The following is a 17,191-nucleotide window of genomic DNA, read 5'->3' as shown; positions in this document are numbered from 1 at the left end:
CCTGTTGTTATGTGTTTAAATTTCTTGTTATGGATTTTGCATTAGATAAAGTTTTCTTGTGAAACTGAACCTTTGAACATTGATGTGATGAAATACAAATGGGTGTGTGCTTTATTCCAAAAGAAAGTCTGCTTGCATTTCACTTGCAGTAGTGAAGGGAAATGCCCATCCTTGAATGGAATTTCCAATAGTCCTTAAAATCGTGTCCCACCTCGGAGCATCAGCTTGCTGAACCAAAAGGAGTGGTTTTATAAACAGTAATAATACAACACTATCTAATGTCCAAGGCCACTGTTGTTAACTTACCGCTTTGAAAAGAATTTGTTCAGAGGTTTATTCTTTTCATAATGGATGTCAGTCAAAAATTTTTGATCATGAGTATTTAACGAAGTGCTTTAATAAGGGCATATTGGCGAGCGATGGTGATGTAATACAGGTACTTATGTGCTATTAATTACAAAGTTTTATGCAGTATCTAGATGGAAAAAACAGTAGACATTAGACTTTCTATACATTTCAAAAATCCCAATTTTATCCCCAAACTCCAATTGACTCAGCTCTACAATTTTCTTCTGCATTTCCATCAAACTATACTTACATACTATCCAGTAGATTAGAATGGAATTGAAACCAAAATTGTTCTTGATAGTATCTTTAATCCCAGAAAAGTCTTTGTCCTGTAAGCTGTAATGTATAGCTTTATTAAGTCTGTATGACTCTACTTTGTTTAAACTACAATGTCCTGTGAAATCTTTTTTGTATGCCTATAATAAGTGATGCATGTAAGTAATGTTTGAGATAACATATTTATATATATTTTCAACTTACTTGTATAATAGATTTACATTTCTGAAATCTAGAATCAATTTAAGGAAGTTTAATCTTATGTTTGAAATAGAAATATTTTATATAAATTTGAAAACCTCACATTTGGGAGATTTCTAGATAACTTTTTGTCTTAAAAGCTTGTATCTGGTGGACCTTTATTAAGATTCAGTTTGGCTACAGAGGCAGGTATCTGTATGGACCTCAATGTAGCTTGGTTTAATGGATCCAATGATGCTTTCTCAGGCTTGTCTTTTCATTTTGAAATAGGCTGTCAACCATGTCAGGTAGTTGTTCAGACTATCTAGTACTCATTTTACTTTTTCTCTGCAGTATCTTTAAAGTACTTGGTCTTCATTTCCATAAAATTCTTGATAAAATTTGTGTGAAAATGAAATATATTATTATGAAACCATAAATAGCAAGAGCATGTACAAATACCTTTTTGCAAGTATAAATACACCAAATACCATGATAAAGATCACTGTCAAAATTATTTTAATGAGGCCCTCAAAGGATAGGAAATGCTAGAAACAGAAGTGTTTAAGCAGTACTTGGCTTACCTGATGCTCATTAAGTACACAAATAGGGGTGTTTCAAAAGAAAGAAGCCTGTGCATATCAGACGTCTTTTCCTTCTAGTGTGGATATTGGAGAGTATAGACTGATGGCCCTGAAGAACATAAAAGGAGATCTCAAGTTAAATATCAGATAGGCAGAAAAGTAATCCCTGTCTTTTTCAACATTATTATCTGAAGCTTTTAATTTGGGAACGCTGAGGGTATAATTTCCTGAGCCTTAGAAATTACGCTGAATCACTGCCCTTCCCAACAGGAATTTTTTAGTGTAAGAAACAGTGACACATTTGAAGATCTGTAAAAGCATTGAAATATGGTAAATAGTACCTGTTCCATTTTGTTCACAAACAATATCAATGTACAGAGAATAAAGTTTATATGTGGTTCTACTGACTTCTTTTGATTGTCAATTTCATTCTGGTTCTCAAAGGTCAGGTACTTCAGTGGGCAGAGCCTACTTTGCTCCTGCTCCTTCATTCCATTCCCTCCAGCCTCTTCTTGTTAGGTCTCCTTACTTCCTTGATTCTTCCCAGATGAATGATGACATTTTGGAAAAGGTGGAAGTACCTAAAAGAGATGTTAGTAGAAGTCCACATAGTAGGGTCACTATACTACTCTAGGCCACATAATAAATACAGGAAACAATTGCTTATTGGCTAAAGGGTCTCTTGGAGTGCGTTAGAAGGGTCAGGAGAGAAAGGTGATTCTATTTTATTCTGTTCCATTCTTTTTTTTGAAATAAAAAATAGTTTTTTAAATCAGTAGTACAGTGAATTTTGATGAACATTCTAGATGACCAAAAACATATGCATTTGCACAAATGCCATTTCTTTATAGCTGAGTTTTCTGCTAGCCACAAAATTGAAGTATTTGCCTTTAAAAGTATTCTTACTTCTCTATAAAACATTTTACATGCATGAGCATCTGCAGGGTACTCTTTATTCCTTACTCCAAAATAAAACTTGAAAACTTAAAGTTTTAAATATGTTTCTTTTCTCTGTAGTTTTAGGACAAATCTTAAAAAAAATAAGAAAGAGAAAAATAAAAAGAGTGTATGCCCTAGCTTCCATTTTAAATATCTGAGAATAAAGATGTAGAAAGATGGATGTCAAATGTTCAGCATTTTGTTGCAACAACAAGAGCATTTTGACTGTGATGCCCATTTATAAGGCATGCAGCAAAAGGATAATGTGTTTGAAATGGATGATAAAACACTGGTCTTGTACCTACTCCATGGCCAACATTGCCTCTGACTTGTGAAGTGGTGCATATTATACTGATTGGAATGACTTGAACTTTTGTGACAAGACCACTGTTTCTTGGAGAAGATTAGAAAATTTGAGTTTTTTGGTGGAATGAATGTAAAGGCAAATTTTCTTGCATTACATACATGAATTCTCTGTAATATAAGTAAGGTGGTTACCAAATATTACTTTTTCATTTTATTATAGTAAAATAGCCACAAATATCCATTGGTTCCTACTTTAGGATCTCAAAAGTTACCAGCTTTGGCAGACATAGAGCCTATTACTTTTATCATAAATTGTAATACATTGCTCAAATACAAATGCTTTCATAATGCACAGTATGCTATGGACAGAAAAATAGGTATTAAAGCTATTTTGGGTAGTACTTTGTAGGGTTTCACATGAGTTTTGCAAACAGATTTATTAGCAGATATTTTCATGATTTCTAAAAAAATATTTAACCTCGGTGGAAGGTGGGAGCCACAAGTATATCCCTTTTACAGGGGCCAGGAGATGAATTTGTTCCCATTTCTTTTTTTTTCTTATAAAATCTGTGTTTTAGCTGCCATCATTCTGGCCAAAGAAGCCTGGATGGCTTCTTCCTCCTGAGCACATCAACACACTTGAATTAGCTGGAAAGATGCTCTTTCCTATATCATCTGAGATTCAAATTGCTTTCAGTGGAAGAGGTATAATAATAGACCTCATTTGATGTTTGTTTACTTGGAGATTTTGTAATTAGTGCTAAGATGTTAAAAGCTGTGGATAAAAAATGAGGTATTATAAAGAAAATATTTTTAATTGTTATTTTTTTATTTGACAATGATAAACTATTTTCTGTATTGTTATGTAACGTCATCCTCTGGCACAAGCATTGAAGGAAAAGAAAAAATGGTTTTTAGTCAGGGATACTTATTTTCTGTACGTTTCATGGTATTCACAGTGCATACTGTGTTGCAAAAGCTCACTCTGTTCTGTTAGATGACTGATTCTGCTTCTTGCTCTTTGATATCTGATACTTCTGTGTACCAGTACACAGGCTCCTAAAATAGTGGGTTTTCCTGGAAGCAGATGGGTTTGGAGCACCCTAAGAAGTGATTGATTTTTCTCGGCTATGTCATGGCTGATTCAGTGCAATAAACTTTTAAAAGATACTGAAGACATTTCATTTTGTAATGCAGTGCTTATATATAATGCAGCCATTCCTTTTAGTAATTGTTCAAGTTTGCATGGCAAATCATTGCCTCGATGCTGTATGTACAATCCCTGACAGAGTGGGTAGGTATAGAATGTATACTGTTTGCTTCAGTCGTGAATTGATACTACATTTAAATGTTTGCACTAAAATCCTGTTATCTCAGATACAGTATAGCTTTTCAGATATGAGACAAAAGATCTATTGTTACAGTCTCAGTGCTACATGTTGTTTATTATGTGCAGATTTTTTTTAAAGTGGTCTTTTGGTCCTTTAGAATTGCCATTACATTATGAAAAAATTAAGAATTCTACATACATGGTCACGGATATTAGTCATTTTTACAGGGGAGGGAAGGAGGAGGGGAAGACGCAGAAATCCTCCTCCTTTTAGATAGTAGTAACAGTGTGAGGATGCCTTGTCCTCCTTTTTTTTACTTCTGAGATTTTATTGCTGGCAGCCAGATGTGCTGAAACTCCTGACGACAGCATCTATTCACTGCGTGTTTTTAATAGGCTTAGAGAAATATGAGTAGAGTACATGAAAGCAGCTCAGCTTCACACTTCAGCTGGGAATGCCCAAAAAGCTTACTGCTGTTTAGAATTCTTGCTACAGTCAGGAGAAAGCTGCTCGGGTACTAAATCTTCTACGACTGAATTAGAAGAATAATGACTGTACAATTAACTATCAGCCCCTGCTCATTTAGGCACAGTTTTTACAGAGATCAGGAGAAATATGGAACTTGATTGGCATATTTGTATTTGATGGTGTGTACAAAATAGATGACTTTTGAGACAGGTGGTGAAGAAAAATAGAAGGGAAAGAAAGGGAGAAAATGCAATTTGAAACACTGCGCCAGGTCTGCAATTCTGTTTTATCTCATTTTCATGGGGTTTTCTCATCCCCTCCAAATATTTTACAAAATGATCTTTTTGGACAAACGTTGAACAACACTAGGTAAGTAGAAATGAAGTATTTTTGCTTTATCATTTCTCCTTTTATGCTGATGGCAATCTATCTGCATGCTTTTCAGTGGGGTACTTTTATAACTACATTCCTAGATATTAATATTTTCATGGTAGCAGTGAGTCTGTTAGTGTTTTTATGTTTTATGTAAGGATTTACATGAGAACTCAATCTGCAGAAATAAAGCTAGCAAAGATAGAATAAAATATTTAAGATGGTTATGTATCTTTCAAGTACATTAGCTGCCATTAGAAGCTAGCATTATTAGCTGTAATCCTTAAAGCATATTAAATATTCATAAACAAATTTGTCAGAGAAAATGATTTCTATGTGGATATGGCAGTGAAAAGATTAAATGCTCAGAGATGTGTCTGTTTAACCATGCATAATTTATTGGAAGATGCAAATTAGTAGTCCTGCATACCTTTTGCAAAATAGAAAGCAGTTCCTTATTTTTAAAAGATTTAGATCCTATGTGTAATGCTTTTCAATAATGTTTTTAACTGGTCAAATTATAGCTGATTAGTGGATGCTTTGCAGCAGGTCAGTCAGCCCTGTAGGGTATCCTTTTGTGAATAGCTGTTGTTTTGTGGGAATTAGAAATGATAGTGTGAAGTTGTTGTTTATTGGTGTGAGAATTTTTGAATAGGTTTCTTAGGACTTTTGGGGGGGTATAATGAATTAATAATGCCACATTTCTGTGTCATTATTCAGTAAACATATTATAGTGCTGATGTTTAGAACTTTTTCATACTGCTATTAAATATTAAACATAAAAATATTAATAATTTTATCTAAGAGAGTGGAAGTGCAGGTCAGGAAGCAAAAGAACCCTGTAGTTTTTTATAAAGATAGTGCACTGATGGAAACATTCTGGAAAAAGGGTGGAAGTAATAGGCAGAGACTATATCCAGCATTTTAATCTTCTTCTCTGCCTCTGTGGGAGAAATCTCTTTTAAATGGGATATAATTTCTTAACTACAGGGATATTTGCACTTGATACTTCAGAAGATGGTTATAATTTTATTTCCCATAATTTTGTTGTAAAGATTCTCTCCCTTACTGCTGATATTTCCTTTTAAAATCTGTTGATATTTATTTTATGTTACTGTTCTCAAGTTTTGTTATCTTGGTTATGAATTTCTAATTAGGTATGTAAAATTATGTAGGTAGTTTTAGCAATCATAATCACAGTTATGAATTAAGGTATTTTTAGGTATATATGAAATCTGTATTCAATGAGATTTTTCTTATATCCCTTTGGTACACTGTGAAATATTTGAAGCTCTTCAAAATGGAGCAATAATTTACGTATTATCAGCTGGGATTGTAAAACTGCATATTTCCAAGTGCATAGTTTCAGGCCTGCAGCAACCAGCAAAGCCCTTAGCAACTGTTTTTATCAGCCACCATCCCAGTCCTGATTCCCTGGATCTGCTTTTGCAGATCAGAGTACATGCTTTTTGTAGATAAAGGTGCATGCTTTTTGAATTTTTTTTTAAAGATACATGTACAAGGTGGTTTTTGCTGTTTATTTTGCTTGTGAGACCTGGGCAAAAGCTGCATACAGTATCAGATAAAAAGACAGAGTTATTTTATTCATTTGCTGTGCCTTAGATTAGGAGTATATTTATTGTAGAAGACTGGCAAACAAGAAAGGATTCTTAGGAAATAGAGCCTCCTACCTAGTATGGGCTGTTTTGCTTAGGATGAAAATATTCCTGTGTTTATAAGGAGCAATGTTGTGTTTTTCTAGGTATCAATGCTTTTGGCCTCAAGAAAACATTGTGCAATTTTTAAAAAATATGCAGCAGTAATTGTGAGAGACTAATCCATGTTTCTCTGTTTTCTGATAATAAAGTTATGTGAAAGTATTTTAACGTTTTGAGTAAAAAGATTCCCTCTTCCAAAGAACTATTTGTATTTTAAATCTGATCTTGATAAAATGTTTTTGAAGAAGTCATCTATTAGTCACTAAAAAAATCTCACTGGCATTTATTACAGAGGGTAGTCCTTTGATTGTCTTACTGATTTAAAAATTCTGTTTTATTTTTTTTTAATTAAATGAATGTAGTATATAATTTAGATAGATTTTTCATTTAAAGCTTTGCACAATAAATGTAAGGCACTTGCTAAAAACTAATTGTTCATGCATTAAGAGTTAATGCTTCAGAACTGTGGTGTACCTCCAGCATGTCAGAGTCTGCTTTGATGAGGTATAGTGTGCTCTATCTCTTTAGTCTTCAAAGTTATATATTTTGTCCTTTGATGATCCTTTCTCTTTTGAATAAGGTTTTTTCTGTTTTTACATCTGAAAAGTACAAGTCAGAGTCCAGAAAGATAACGGCTGACATTACACACAGAGTGATTAACTGCTACTGCCACGAAGTAATAATGTCAAGAAAACAGCTTCATGCATACAAATTGTACAGTAGATAATGGAGTGTAAAACAAAGTCATGGGAGAGGAGGTAGTATACGGATAATTTTAATTGAATAGACATTCCTCTTAAGTTTCACATCATTTTTTCTTGGAGTTCTTGTTCTTCAGTTCTTCAGAAAGTTTAGATATACTGAGATTTTCTTGAGGGAAAGATGGGGATCTTAGGCTTTGCTTTCTCTAGCTATGCTAACCATTGACAGAAACATACATTAAACTGTTTTTTATGATTTCCCATAAAAACTTTGAGTTGGGTTTTTATTTGCATAGTTCTGGCTTTGCAGTAGCTGATGCGAGAGGGCCCAAATGATATTAAGGTGCTTGTGAGTTAGATTGGTTTTAGTACTTAAATGGGTTTCGTTGTCCCCTCCCAGCAGCCTCTAATGGAGGAATATTGCTGCTGAGTTCTCCTCTGCCAGCTGCAGGGCAGCACTTTGCTGTAAGATGCTATTGTGAGTGTAAAAGAGAAAGCTGGTTTGCTGGGCCTCTCTCTTGCTCCTGCACAGCTCTGTCTGACATTACCAGCTCCAGCCAGATGAAGCAGCAAGACCTATCATTTTACCTCAAAATTGTGCTGGGGGTTGGGGTGCTATTTCCTGGGTAATAAGTTATTTTTTTATGGAAAAATTATTAGAATGGCCTTATGTTGGGAAACCATAAGAATTGTTCTGTATTTTGAGCATTTGGCAAATAACTAGTTTATGGAATAAATTCATCATGTGTCCAGAAAAGAAACCAAGAGATCTTTTATGAAAACACAGTATGTACTTGCATTACATCCAGATTTTACAGCAGCATCTAAAGGAGGTTTGCTTTTTGTGCAGTCTAATTTTTTTCTGATTACTTTCAGTGACAAAAACAATGAAATAAAGTTTTAAAATATATTTTAAACCTTTAGTAAATTAGTAAGCTGGATTTTCAGATTTCCATTCTTCATTTTGTGTTTAGTGTACAAATACTGTGCTGTTGGATGCTCTATTTGTAGCAACATGCTTTGAGAAGTCACTATTGCTTTGGGCAGTATTGAGATTAACACATTACTGCATAATGGCAAGCATCTTTTGTGACTCAACTTGGTACAAAATGTACAGAGGACTATCAATCCAATTTTGCAATTGCAGTTTGTATTAGAAGCTTTTCTCATCAAATGGAAAGCGGTCAATTTACCTAAACTTGGTTTCTCACATGACATATTGTTAGGATTTTTTTACAGTTCTGTGAAAGTCAGTTTACTGTCTAGCTTGGCCACACAGGGGCATAAGATAACTAATATATTGAGCCTAGAACCAGTACAAAGATTGTTCATCAAATTCTGTGTACAATAGAGACTTAGGAATTGTCTCATTTTGAAATTAGAAACACCTAGCTTAAAAAAACAAATTGTATTTTCTTTCATTAAATTAAACCCCAGTGTTTTTGAAGACTCTTAAGAGTTTTCACTTTTGAAATGCCTTGATAAGCATCTTTTACATATATATATTGATTTTTAAAAGATGAATAAAATGACAAAATAAATTAGTTACTTGGCAAAACTAGACATTTCCACTGAAAGTTTCATTTTAGCAGAAACATATGATTTCTTTTCATTATTTAATTTTCTGTTTTGTTTCCTCCAATATATCTAACCAATATATATAGTAGCTATTTACCAAAGGTCCATTTTATAATGAAGCCATCAAATGATGTTGGAATTACTGTCACAGGCAATTGTTATTTTTTCTGGTGTTGACAATTATTACTTTGACATTGAAGGAAAAAGATAATTTTCTCTTTCCTATTGGGAAAAAAAATTGTCAGACTATTTCTGTAGAATAGATTTGAGGGTTTTTTTTCCCTGACTATACTGGTTCAACATAGCAAGAGGTTTTCTAATACTCTGAGAGAATGTTGCATTTTCAAGTATTACTATTCTAAGAGCCAAGAAGAAAACCATGATAATGGTGTTAGAACTGACAGTATATTGTCCACATTCTGTTGTGCAATACTGTGATTGAAGTTGCCTCTCCTCCCTTTCAAAACTGGCTTGTCTATAGCTACCTTTAAAATTTTAGTTTGCTGGGATTTTCACATCTGCTCCTTTTTACCTCCATACTAGATTAATAGAATCGTGCTTTAAGTATATTCCTCAAATTTGTAGTTGATGTGGTTTCTCAAGTAAAACATACACAGTGTTCGTAAATACATTTATTTGTATTCCTACCATGTAATTTTTCCATGTAATGTATTAAAGACATAGCAAAGCTATTTCCTCCTCTTGTTCTTAACTGTCTGTGTCTTGCCTCAGACACAAACAGAATTCCAAAACTAAGCTGATTCCAGTTCTAGATCTCTGTATTACTGTAGGAAACTTGTCCATGTCAAATAGTCCTCTGTCTTATTTTCTTCCTAAAATTAGAGAAATAAGCCATATTCAGGTGAATCCCTATGTGCATATACATCTATATCTATGTGAACTTCTCTGAACACAAAGGGAAGACTGGCAGCTGGGACAGCAAGTTGTGTATAAAAGGCAGAGAGAAACTCATACAGCTGTGTATTTGGTCTTTTCTGCACCTTTGCCAAACATTCCTCACCGAGAACTCTTATGTCCTCTTTGTGCTGTGAATAAGTGTATCTAACTTCATCAGTCCTTTGGCCCTTGATTAGCTCCTTTGGGACAAAGTGGGACAAGTAGTATGATTTTTCTCATCTTCTCATGTTTCTGTTTTCTTTGGAGGAAGCAGCTGAACGTACTAGCTTGCCTCAGAGCTATTTCTTTCTCACAGGAAGTTGTGTATTCCATCCCATCTAGGTGGCTGTTGGGTTTTGGGTTTGTTTTTAAGTCCCTATTTCTAGGAAAAACCATCCCTGTAACATTCTGTTACAGATATTTTCAGAGACAGAAAAGTAAGAGATTTCCTTGCAGAGCCATTTCTTTTCCCATCTCTTCCAGCTCTGGGGAGAGATACCTTCTGTTACTTCCACCTCAGTTGCTACAGATTTAATAAGGTGACATATGCTTCCTCCATGCATCTCGCAGAGCTGTGGATATTTGCAGCCATAACAGGTTTCTCTCTATTCTCATTGTGCATCAACTGCTGTTATCTGATGATGGCAATAAAATCCTAGCTGGCATATGATACCAACCTCCCACCAGGAAGAAAAAAGAGGATGGATCAGAGGTGGATAATTTGTCTCAATTCAGCTAGTATGTTAAATTCAGAAATTTAAATAATCCTAAATTTAGAAATGATTAAATATGCTTTAAAACTTGATTTTTTTTCCTCACCTGGGTGAGAGCAACAGAAATCTAAGGAATAGCTGAGTTACCAAGTACAACTTTTTGAAGAGAACATGTAAAAAAAAATCTCTTTCTATTCTTGAATAACTCAGATGATTCCTGTCATTTCTCAGAACAGCCCAGTAAGATGTGGGTATTATCTTCTTTTTTTGGAAAAAGAAAAGGCAGAGAGCACAATATTAAAAATGACTATGATATTTTATAGTTGAAGCATTTAAGAGATTTGTTCAATGACAAGAGCCCAGTATTTTATAGGAACTGCATGTTCCAACATCCAGAAATCAAGGTTGCTAGTCTTGACCCTTGAGTGCATAATAGGTGCATCCTATTATCCACTCAAGAGTCAAGACTAGGGCAGAGCAGGGCAGAGCTGTGGTGACTACAACAATAAGTAGCCTTATGTATCCATTTTACTCTTCTTCAGGGTGCTGTCACTCTGATAAAACTGGCATGAGTGCTAAATAAATCCTGCCTCAGATGGGAGTTAGTTTTTTGTATTGGTGTGCAGCAAAGTCAATGTCCCAGACTGTTTCCTGTAACGGGTCAGAGTCATATGCATAAATATTTCATTTTCCCCAACTATATGGTCAAAAGCTTCTAGTGAGAGTCTTCACCAATCCTTCTTTGCGTGTTACCAAGTATGTTAAAAAAATCATAGAATATTCTGAGTTGGAAGGGACCCACAAGGATCATAAAATTCCAATTCTTGGCCCTGCACAACTCCATCCCCAAGAATCACACCATGTGTCTGAGAGCATTGTCCAAACACTCCTTGAAGTTGGCTGATGCTGTGACCACTTCTCTGGGGAGCTGTTCCAGTGCCCCACTACCCCCTGGGGAAAACCTTTCTGTGATATCCAACCTAAACCTCCTCTGACACAACTCCAGTCCATTCCCTCAGATCCTGTCACTGGGACCACAGAGCAGGGATCAGTGCCTGCCCTTCCTCTTCCTCTCATGAGGAAGTTTAACTGCAATGAGGTCTCCCCTCAGTCTCTTCTTGAACAGACCAAGTGACATCAGCCGCTCCTCATATCTATGGCTTCCCCTCAAGGCCCTTCACTGTCTTTGTTTCCCTCCTTTGGATGCTAAGAGCTTAATCTTTCTTATATTCTTGGGTCCAAAACTGCACAAAATGATGGTTAACAGCACTCGTGTAGCCCTCACCATCTTTACACTCCTTTATCCTTTTAGCTTTTTCCATTTTGGGTTAGTAATCACATGCACATTTATGGTAAGATGTGCCTACTAATGGCTCTATCCCTTTAGCAGGTCAGGAGCAGTAATTATACTGCATGGTAGAAATGTGGGGCTTTGAAAAGCAAAACTTTCTTTACCAGAAAAAAAAGCTATGTCTTCACTTTGTTCCTTGATTGAGAAGTTTTGCTGCTGTTCCTACCACAGTTACTTATTTACTGAAGCAGTGGAAAGAGGACCACTTCTGCTGGTGTGAGTTTGGACATTTCTTCATTATTTCTTTCTGGATAGAAAGCACAGATGGACAGAATAGCACAAATAACATTGGGATGTTTGGCTGTGTAGGTCTGGCTAAGCTTGGGAGAATGGAAGGGAGGAGTACTGCAGTTACTCAGCTCCTTTCCTGTCAGGTGTGATGGGACTGTCAGTCACTATTTATGGACCCATCATCCCTTTATATTTCTCAGGAATATACTCTGAATTTTTCACTATAAAAGCAGAATGAAGGTTTACTCATAGAACTGTGTGAAACACTGTGTTTCAAAGTGGTTCAAGAAAGATAGGTATTGAGCCCCAAATGATTTATAGGGTTCTGAGAAAGGAATCAATGAATATGATATCGACCCCTGAAAAATTGTGAAATCTGAGATAAGTTTGGAGGTAATGGCATAATTTTAACTTTACCCTGAGATAAAAGGTTTGAAGCATAAGCTGGAGGTATTTCAAGTCCTTGGCTTCACTTCAGCATGTGCTTAGTGATCGGGAGGGAAAATCAGCCTTCTGAAAGCTACTTTTTGGGTTCTGAACCTGAGATGGAAAAATATGAGATTGAGAAATGAAATAAAAATGTTATGTATTGGAGAAATTTGTTCCAAAGTTGCCTAAGTTTGAAAGAGATTAGAGATTGAAATGCTGAAACCTTAACTTTGTTTTATAATAAGAATTGAGCTGGATATAGTGCAAGTCAGAGGGAATTTGCATGGTGTCTGTATTTATAAGAATGAAAATATGTCTTGATTAATACACTTTATCCTTGCTGCAATATTTGAGTCACCTTTATGTTTAAGATATACTTCCAAATTCACATCTTCTGGTATTCAAGTCAATTTTTTGTCATGAAACTTCATCAACATTTGAATAAATAAGTTTTAAACCTTGTGCCTTAGAAAGTAGTAGTCACATATATCATAATAGGAATAATAAACTTTGATTGCTAAAGGTATACAAAACTAAGTTGACAAGCAAGTAATGCAATTATAATTCCTTTAAGATAGTTTTCATTATTAAACTTTAAAATAGAACATATAGTCAAAGAGAAATGCTCTAAATCAAAAAGTTTAGTCTATGGTTTGACTACTGTGAACCAAATATAAGACCTTTTGGCATGTATTACATGTCATAGATAACACATCGTTTCAGTAATAAATAAATGGTAGAATAATGAAATAAGAATATTTTTTGCAAATTTTAGTATTTTTTTCTCTATGTAAGATATTAAAAATAGTTTTAAAGTGACCAAAGGAGATGATGAATAAAACATTAGTAAAGGATGGAACCTCAAAATTTCAGGAATATTGACTATTTCTTATCTTACAAAGTATGTTTTCAAGTATAGATATACAAACTAAATTAAAATAACATTAAAATCTTTGCCTGAAACAGGATGTTTAAAATCTCTCCTCCCCTCTTACCCTCTCCTCTTCTATACAATGATGCTTCTCTTCATGTTTCTTGATTTTCCTAATATTATGTTTTAGGTTGTTGCTCCTGTGTCTTCAGATGGCACTCAGAGCAAGTGCATTTTGTGTGGAGTTGAGGACCCCAGGGGCAGTCAGTCTTTCACTCACTTAAGGACCTTCATTTTTCCCCTGCTAATGGTGGCATTGTTCTGCTACAAAATTACCAGAACAATGAGTGTTTTAGAGAAAGCTCATTTTTTATTGCTCTTCTGTATCACAGTGACTCTAATACAGTTCAAGCGTTATTCAAATAACCTACAGTAAAATCTTCTAAGTGCCCTGTTCGTAAAAACTCTTCCAGTAAGACATGCTTCATCTACCTGTCATACTTTGCAAGATTTTGAAAAGTGTCAGGGAGGACAGAAAATATTTTAAAATGCAGGAAGGCTTACAATATAAAAACCTGAATAATTAAAATTATTTATGTCCACAAAAGCTTGCTTGTGCTTAACAGATATATTTCATCTTGAAGTTGCTAATTTGTAAGACACAGCATAATCAGAATGTAGAAGGACTACCTGAAATCAATCCAAATCTTTTTTTTAATAAAGCATGAGTAGAAATTATAGTGTTGTTCAGTCAAAGAACTGTACTCTGGCAAGTACAGAGGTTTGATTTCTACCCTTGCCACTGTCAACATCTCCTTTGTAGTGCCAGGAAAATCATGTGAACTTCACAGCTGGAGTTCCCAGGAATATATATCTTATTTAATGCCTCAGGAATATATGTCTTATTTAATGCCCCGTGTGCATCTATGAATTTTAATTTATAAATATTTGTAGAGGTCTTATGATCATGAATTTGTGAGTATATACAAATGAAGGTACAAATTAAATTTTCCCTTTTCTTTTGGAATTTAGGTACATCTCTAGGCATTAGAACATGTGGCAGAGTAACTTATGTACCTTAGAGATACTGGATTTTGTGCCTTGCCCTTCATTTGCTCCCTTAGTCTTAGCAGCTGCACATTATTTCACATTACTAACCAGATTGTTTCCTTTGGTACTGCCAGCTACATGGCTGATGTATCCTCAATACAGTGAGATTTTTTTCTTGAGATAGGTCTTTCAGAACTTTTAATTTCAAATATTGAACATTATTCATATACAAATAAAGCAATTCACAAAGAAATTTGTAGCAATTGTGAGAATGTACAGTAAGCACGTTAAAATTGTGGAGTCATAGAATTCTTTAGGTTGGAAAAGACCTTTAAGGTCATCAATTGCAACTGTTAACCCAGAACTGCCAAGTCCACCACTAAGTCATGTCCCTGAAAGATAATAATAACATGATGTAAAGTTTATTATATCACATGCAATATATGAAACACATATTAATGTTATAAACATTGTAATATAAAATATAGAGTGTAATGGAGGCACTAAAAATTGGGTAACCATACAAGATACTCAGAGACTATGCTCACAAGAGTATAGTCTCTGCAGTAGTGTACAAATAGACTCTGTTCTTCTGTTAAGCACAGACAAAAACTTATTATTAATTATTAATTAATAATTATTTATTTGTTATTAATTCTGCACAGAATTTTGTGCGGCCTCTTGACAGTATACTGGTCAAAAAACTGAAAAACTGCAAATCTACATTTTTGTGGATTTTATTATTACTTCCATGTAACTAATGCAAAGGGATTTTTATTGGATTTTGGTCTTCTGATGTAATCCACTATGAGTAAGTCTGTATCTTGGAGTTCATGGCTGAATATAGAAATAAACCCATTTCCTACTTACCTTTATTTGGTAAGGTTTTAGAATAATCACTGGTGTCTAAATGCTGTCTCAAAAATCACTTTTTTCATGGAAATGATGCAAAATCCATTAGTTGTATTTAGTTTTGATCACATATGGGTGATATCTGACCTGCACTTTTGGCATACAGAAAGAAGTCTGACGCATATATTCACCTTGATTGGAACAAGTGGATATTGAAACCAGAGCTCAGATCAGGTTGAGAACTAATCTCAAATCTACTGCTCTTTCAGCTCAAGTGAGAAGAGCTAACTAAAGGGAAGAATTACATTTCTTTTAATACATCTTTGGGAGGACATCAGCTTTACTTGAATTCCGGGAGTTTCATTATAGCAATTCCAAATATGGAGTGATGTGGTATTTATGTGATATGGTTTTTTCTCCAGAACGTGATGTTAACTCAAATGAAAATGTGTAGAAAAAGTAGACTGCAATGTAAGGAGTGCAACAGGGCAGAGGTAAGATGGGAAACAGAATTTATTGTATAGACCTATTCACTGAGTTGCAGTTATTTCTGTCTCTTGCCTCTCTGTATTATTTTCTTCTCCTGCTTTGGTGACAAAAAGGTTCAAAGTAATAGAATATCTCATTAAATCCTATGTCATGTGTTCCTTGTGCAATGCAGAACTTAAACTACAGCAACAGAGTGGAAGATTTCGTTATCTCCATGTACCTAAATAAGATATTACAGAAACTAATTTCTCTCCTTATTACTTTGTATGCGGTTGAATCTGAATTTATTACATAAAAGCACTGAACTAAAAGTCCAGTGTCTTTCTTTGCTCATACCACGACCTAATAACTTACCTTTCTTTAAAATTTTGAAATGATTTTGCACTAATGGCCATTGGTAGATCTTTTAACTTACCAGAAGAGAATGCACTAATTTAAGTTATATAACCAAAACCAAGAGAAGGTAACATGTTCTCAGCCTAATAAATTAATTTCAATTTTTTTTTTCAGTGCTGTACTGGATTAGTCTATATACTGAGCAGATCTAGGAAGAAAATTTTATTTTCTATTATTTGGATATGTTTTATACTTAATTACTTCATACGGTGTTATTTTGGAGCATGCTTTAGGAAAGACTGAACTAGATCTACTAAATAAAGAAATGCTACAATCATCAATCTGAATGCACTTTATACTGATTGCAAATTGACTAATGCCAGCATGAATCTGATTTTATGTTTATATACCTATATACATCTACAGAACAAAAAGAGACATAGTAAGGACCTTAGCATATAGACCTAGACTTTGCTATACTTTAAACTTATTGTGAAGTCCAATTTAGAAGCATTACTAAACAGGAAAAAGGGGATTCTGAGAGCTGCTGTGATGGAGAATAACGGCAGTATCACAGCAGAAGTCTGTATTAACTCTGCAGTGAAAGCATAGTCTTCATTTCACATGATTATATTTTCTATCTGTGATGCACTGTGTGCTGATTAGCTCTACTTTCTGCTGCAGGGCTGCTGCATTTTATTTGTGCTATATAATCATGTATAATAAATAAGGCTGTTTGAATATTTAGTCAGTAATGACACTACATTAATGCAGGTATCCATAAATTATCATGAATTAATTATGGTTCCATAGGTAATGTAATATTTTTTTTCCTCCGAATGAGAATATTTAACTTTGTTACTTGTATGAAGGAAAACATTCTCAGGTATTCCTAACATTCTCTCAGGAAAGTTAAATTTATCTGAGTATTTTGAAATCTCATCTTTAATCCTGTAAAATAATATTATAGATATATATAAACTGGGTCTCTTTGTATTTTAAACTCTGTACAAACAGTAAAAGGAATAAGGTATTAGGATAAATTTTCCCAATTTCTTTCTAAATATACGATTTGCTAATTGAAAAAATGTCGCTGGCTAAGGCTGCTTTCCCTGAATCATTATGGACCTTGATTAGTCAATTCAGATTTTTTTTTTCACTCTGGAGGTTA

At 34.4% G+C, this 17,191-nt stretch overlaps 1 protein-coding gene across 47 annotated transcripts in view; it reads left to right on the top strand.

Annotated features, from left to right (window-relative positions):
- Window positions 1-17,191, top strand: part of RIMS2 (regulating synaptic membrane exocytosis 2) — a 446,430-nt gene that overhangs the window by 130,936 nt on the left and 298,303 nt on the right. For 13 of the 47 annotated variants that reach the window (XM_064706369.1, XM_064706358.1, XM_064706356.1 and 10 more), the window contains exon 1: window positions 4,262-4,801. The exons of the other annotated variants lie outside the window; for them this stretch is intronic. In XM_064706369.1, coding sequence (XP_064562439.1) covers window positions 4,680-4,801 — 122 coding nt within the window. In that variant the 5' untranslated portion in view covers window positions 4,262-4,679. Of the gene's footprint in view, window positions 1-4,261; window positions 4,802-17,191 lie in introns of those variants that run through there. 47 annotated transcript variants of the gene reach the window in all.

This window comes from Zonotrichia leucophrys, chromosome 2 (assembly GCF_028769735.1).
Source record: "Zonotrichia leucophrys gambelii isolate GWCS_2022_RI chromosome 2, RI_Zleu_2.0, whole genome shotgun sequence".
In the NCBI taxonomy this organism is placed as follows: domain Eukaryota; kingdom Metazoa; phylum Chordata; class Aves; order Passeriformes; family Passerellidae; genus Zonotrichia; species Zonotrichia leucophrys.
Note: the sequence above shows the minus strand (reverse complement) of the source record. Positions and strands in the feature narration are given on the sequence as shown.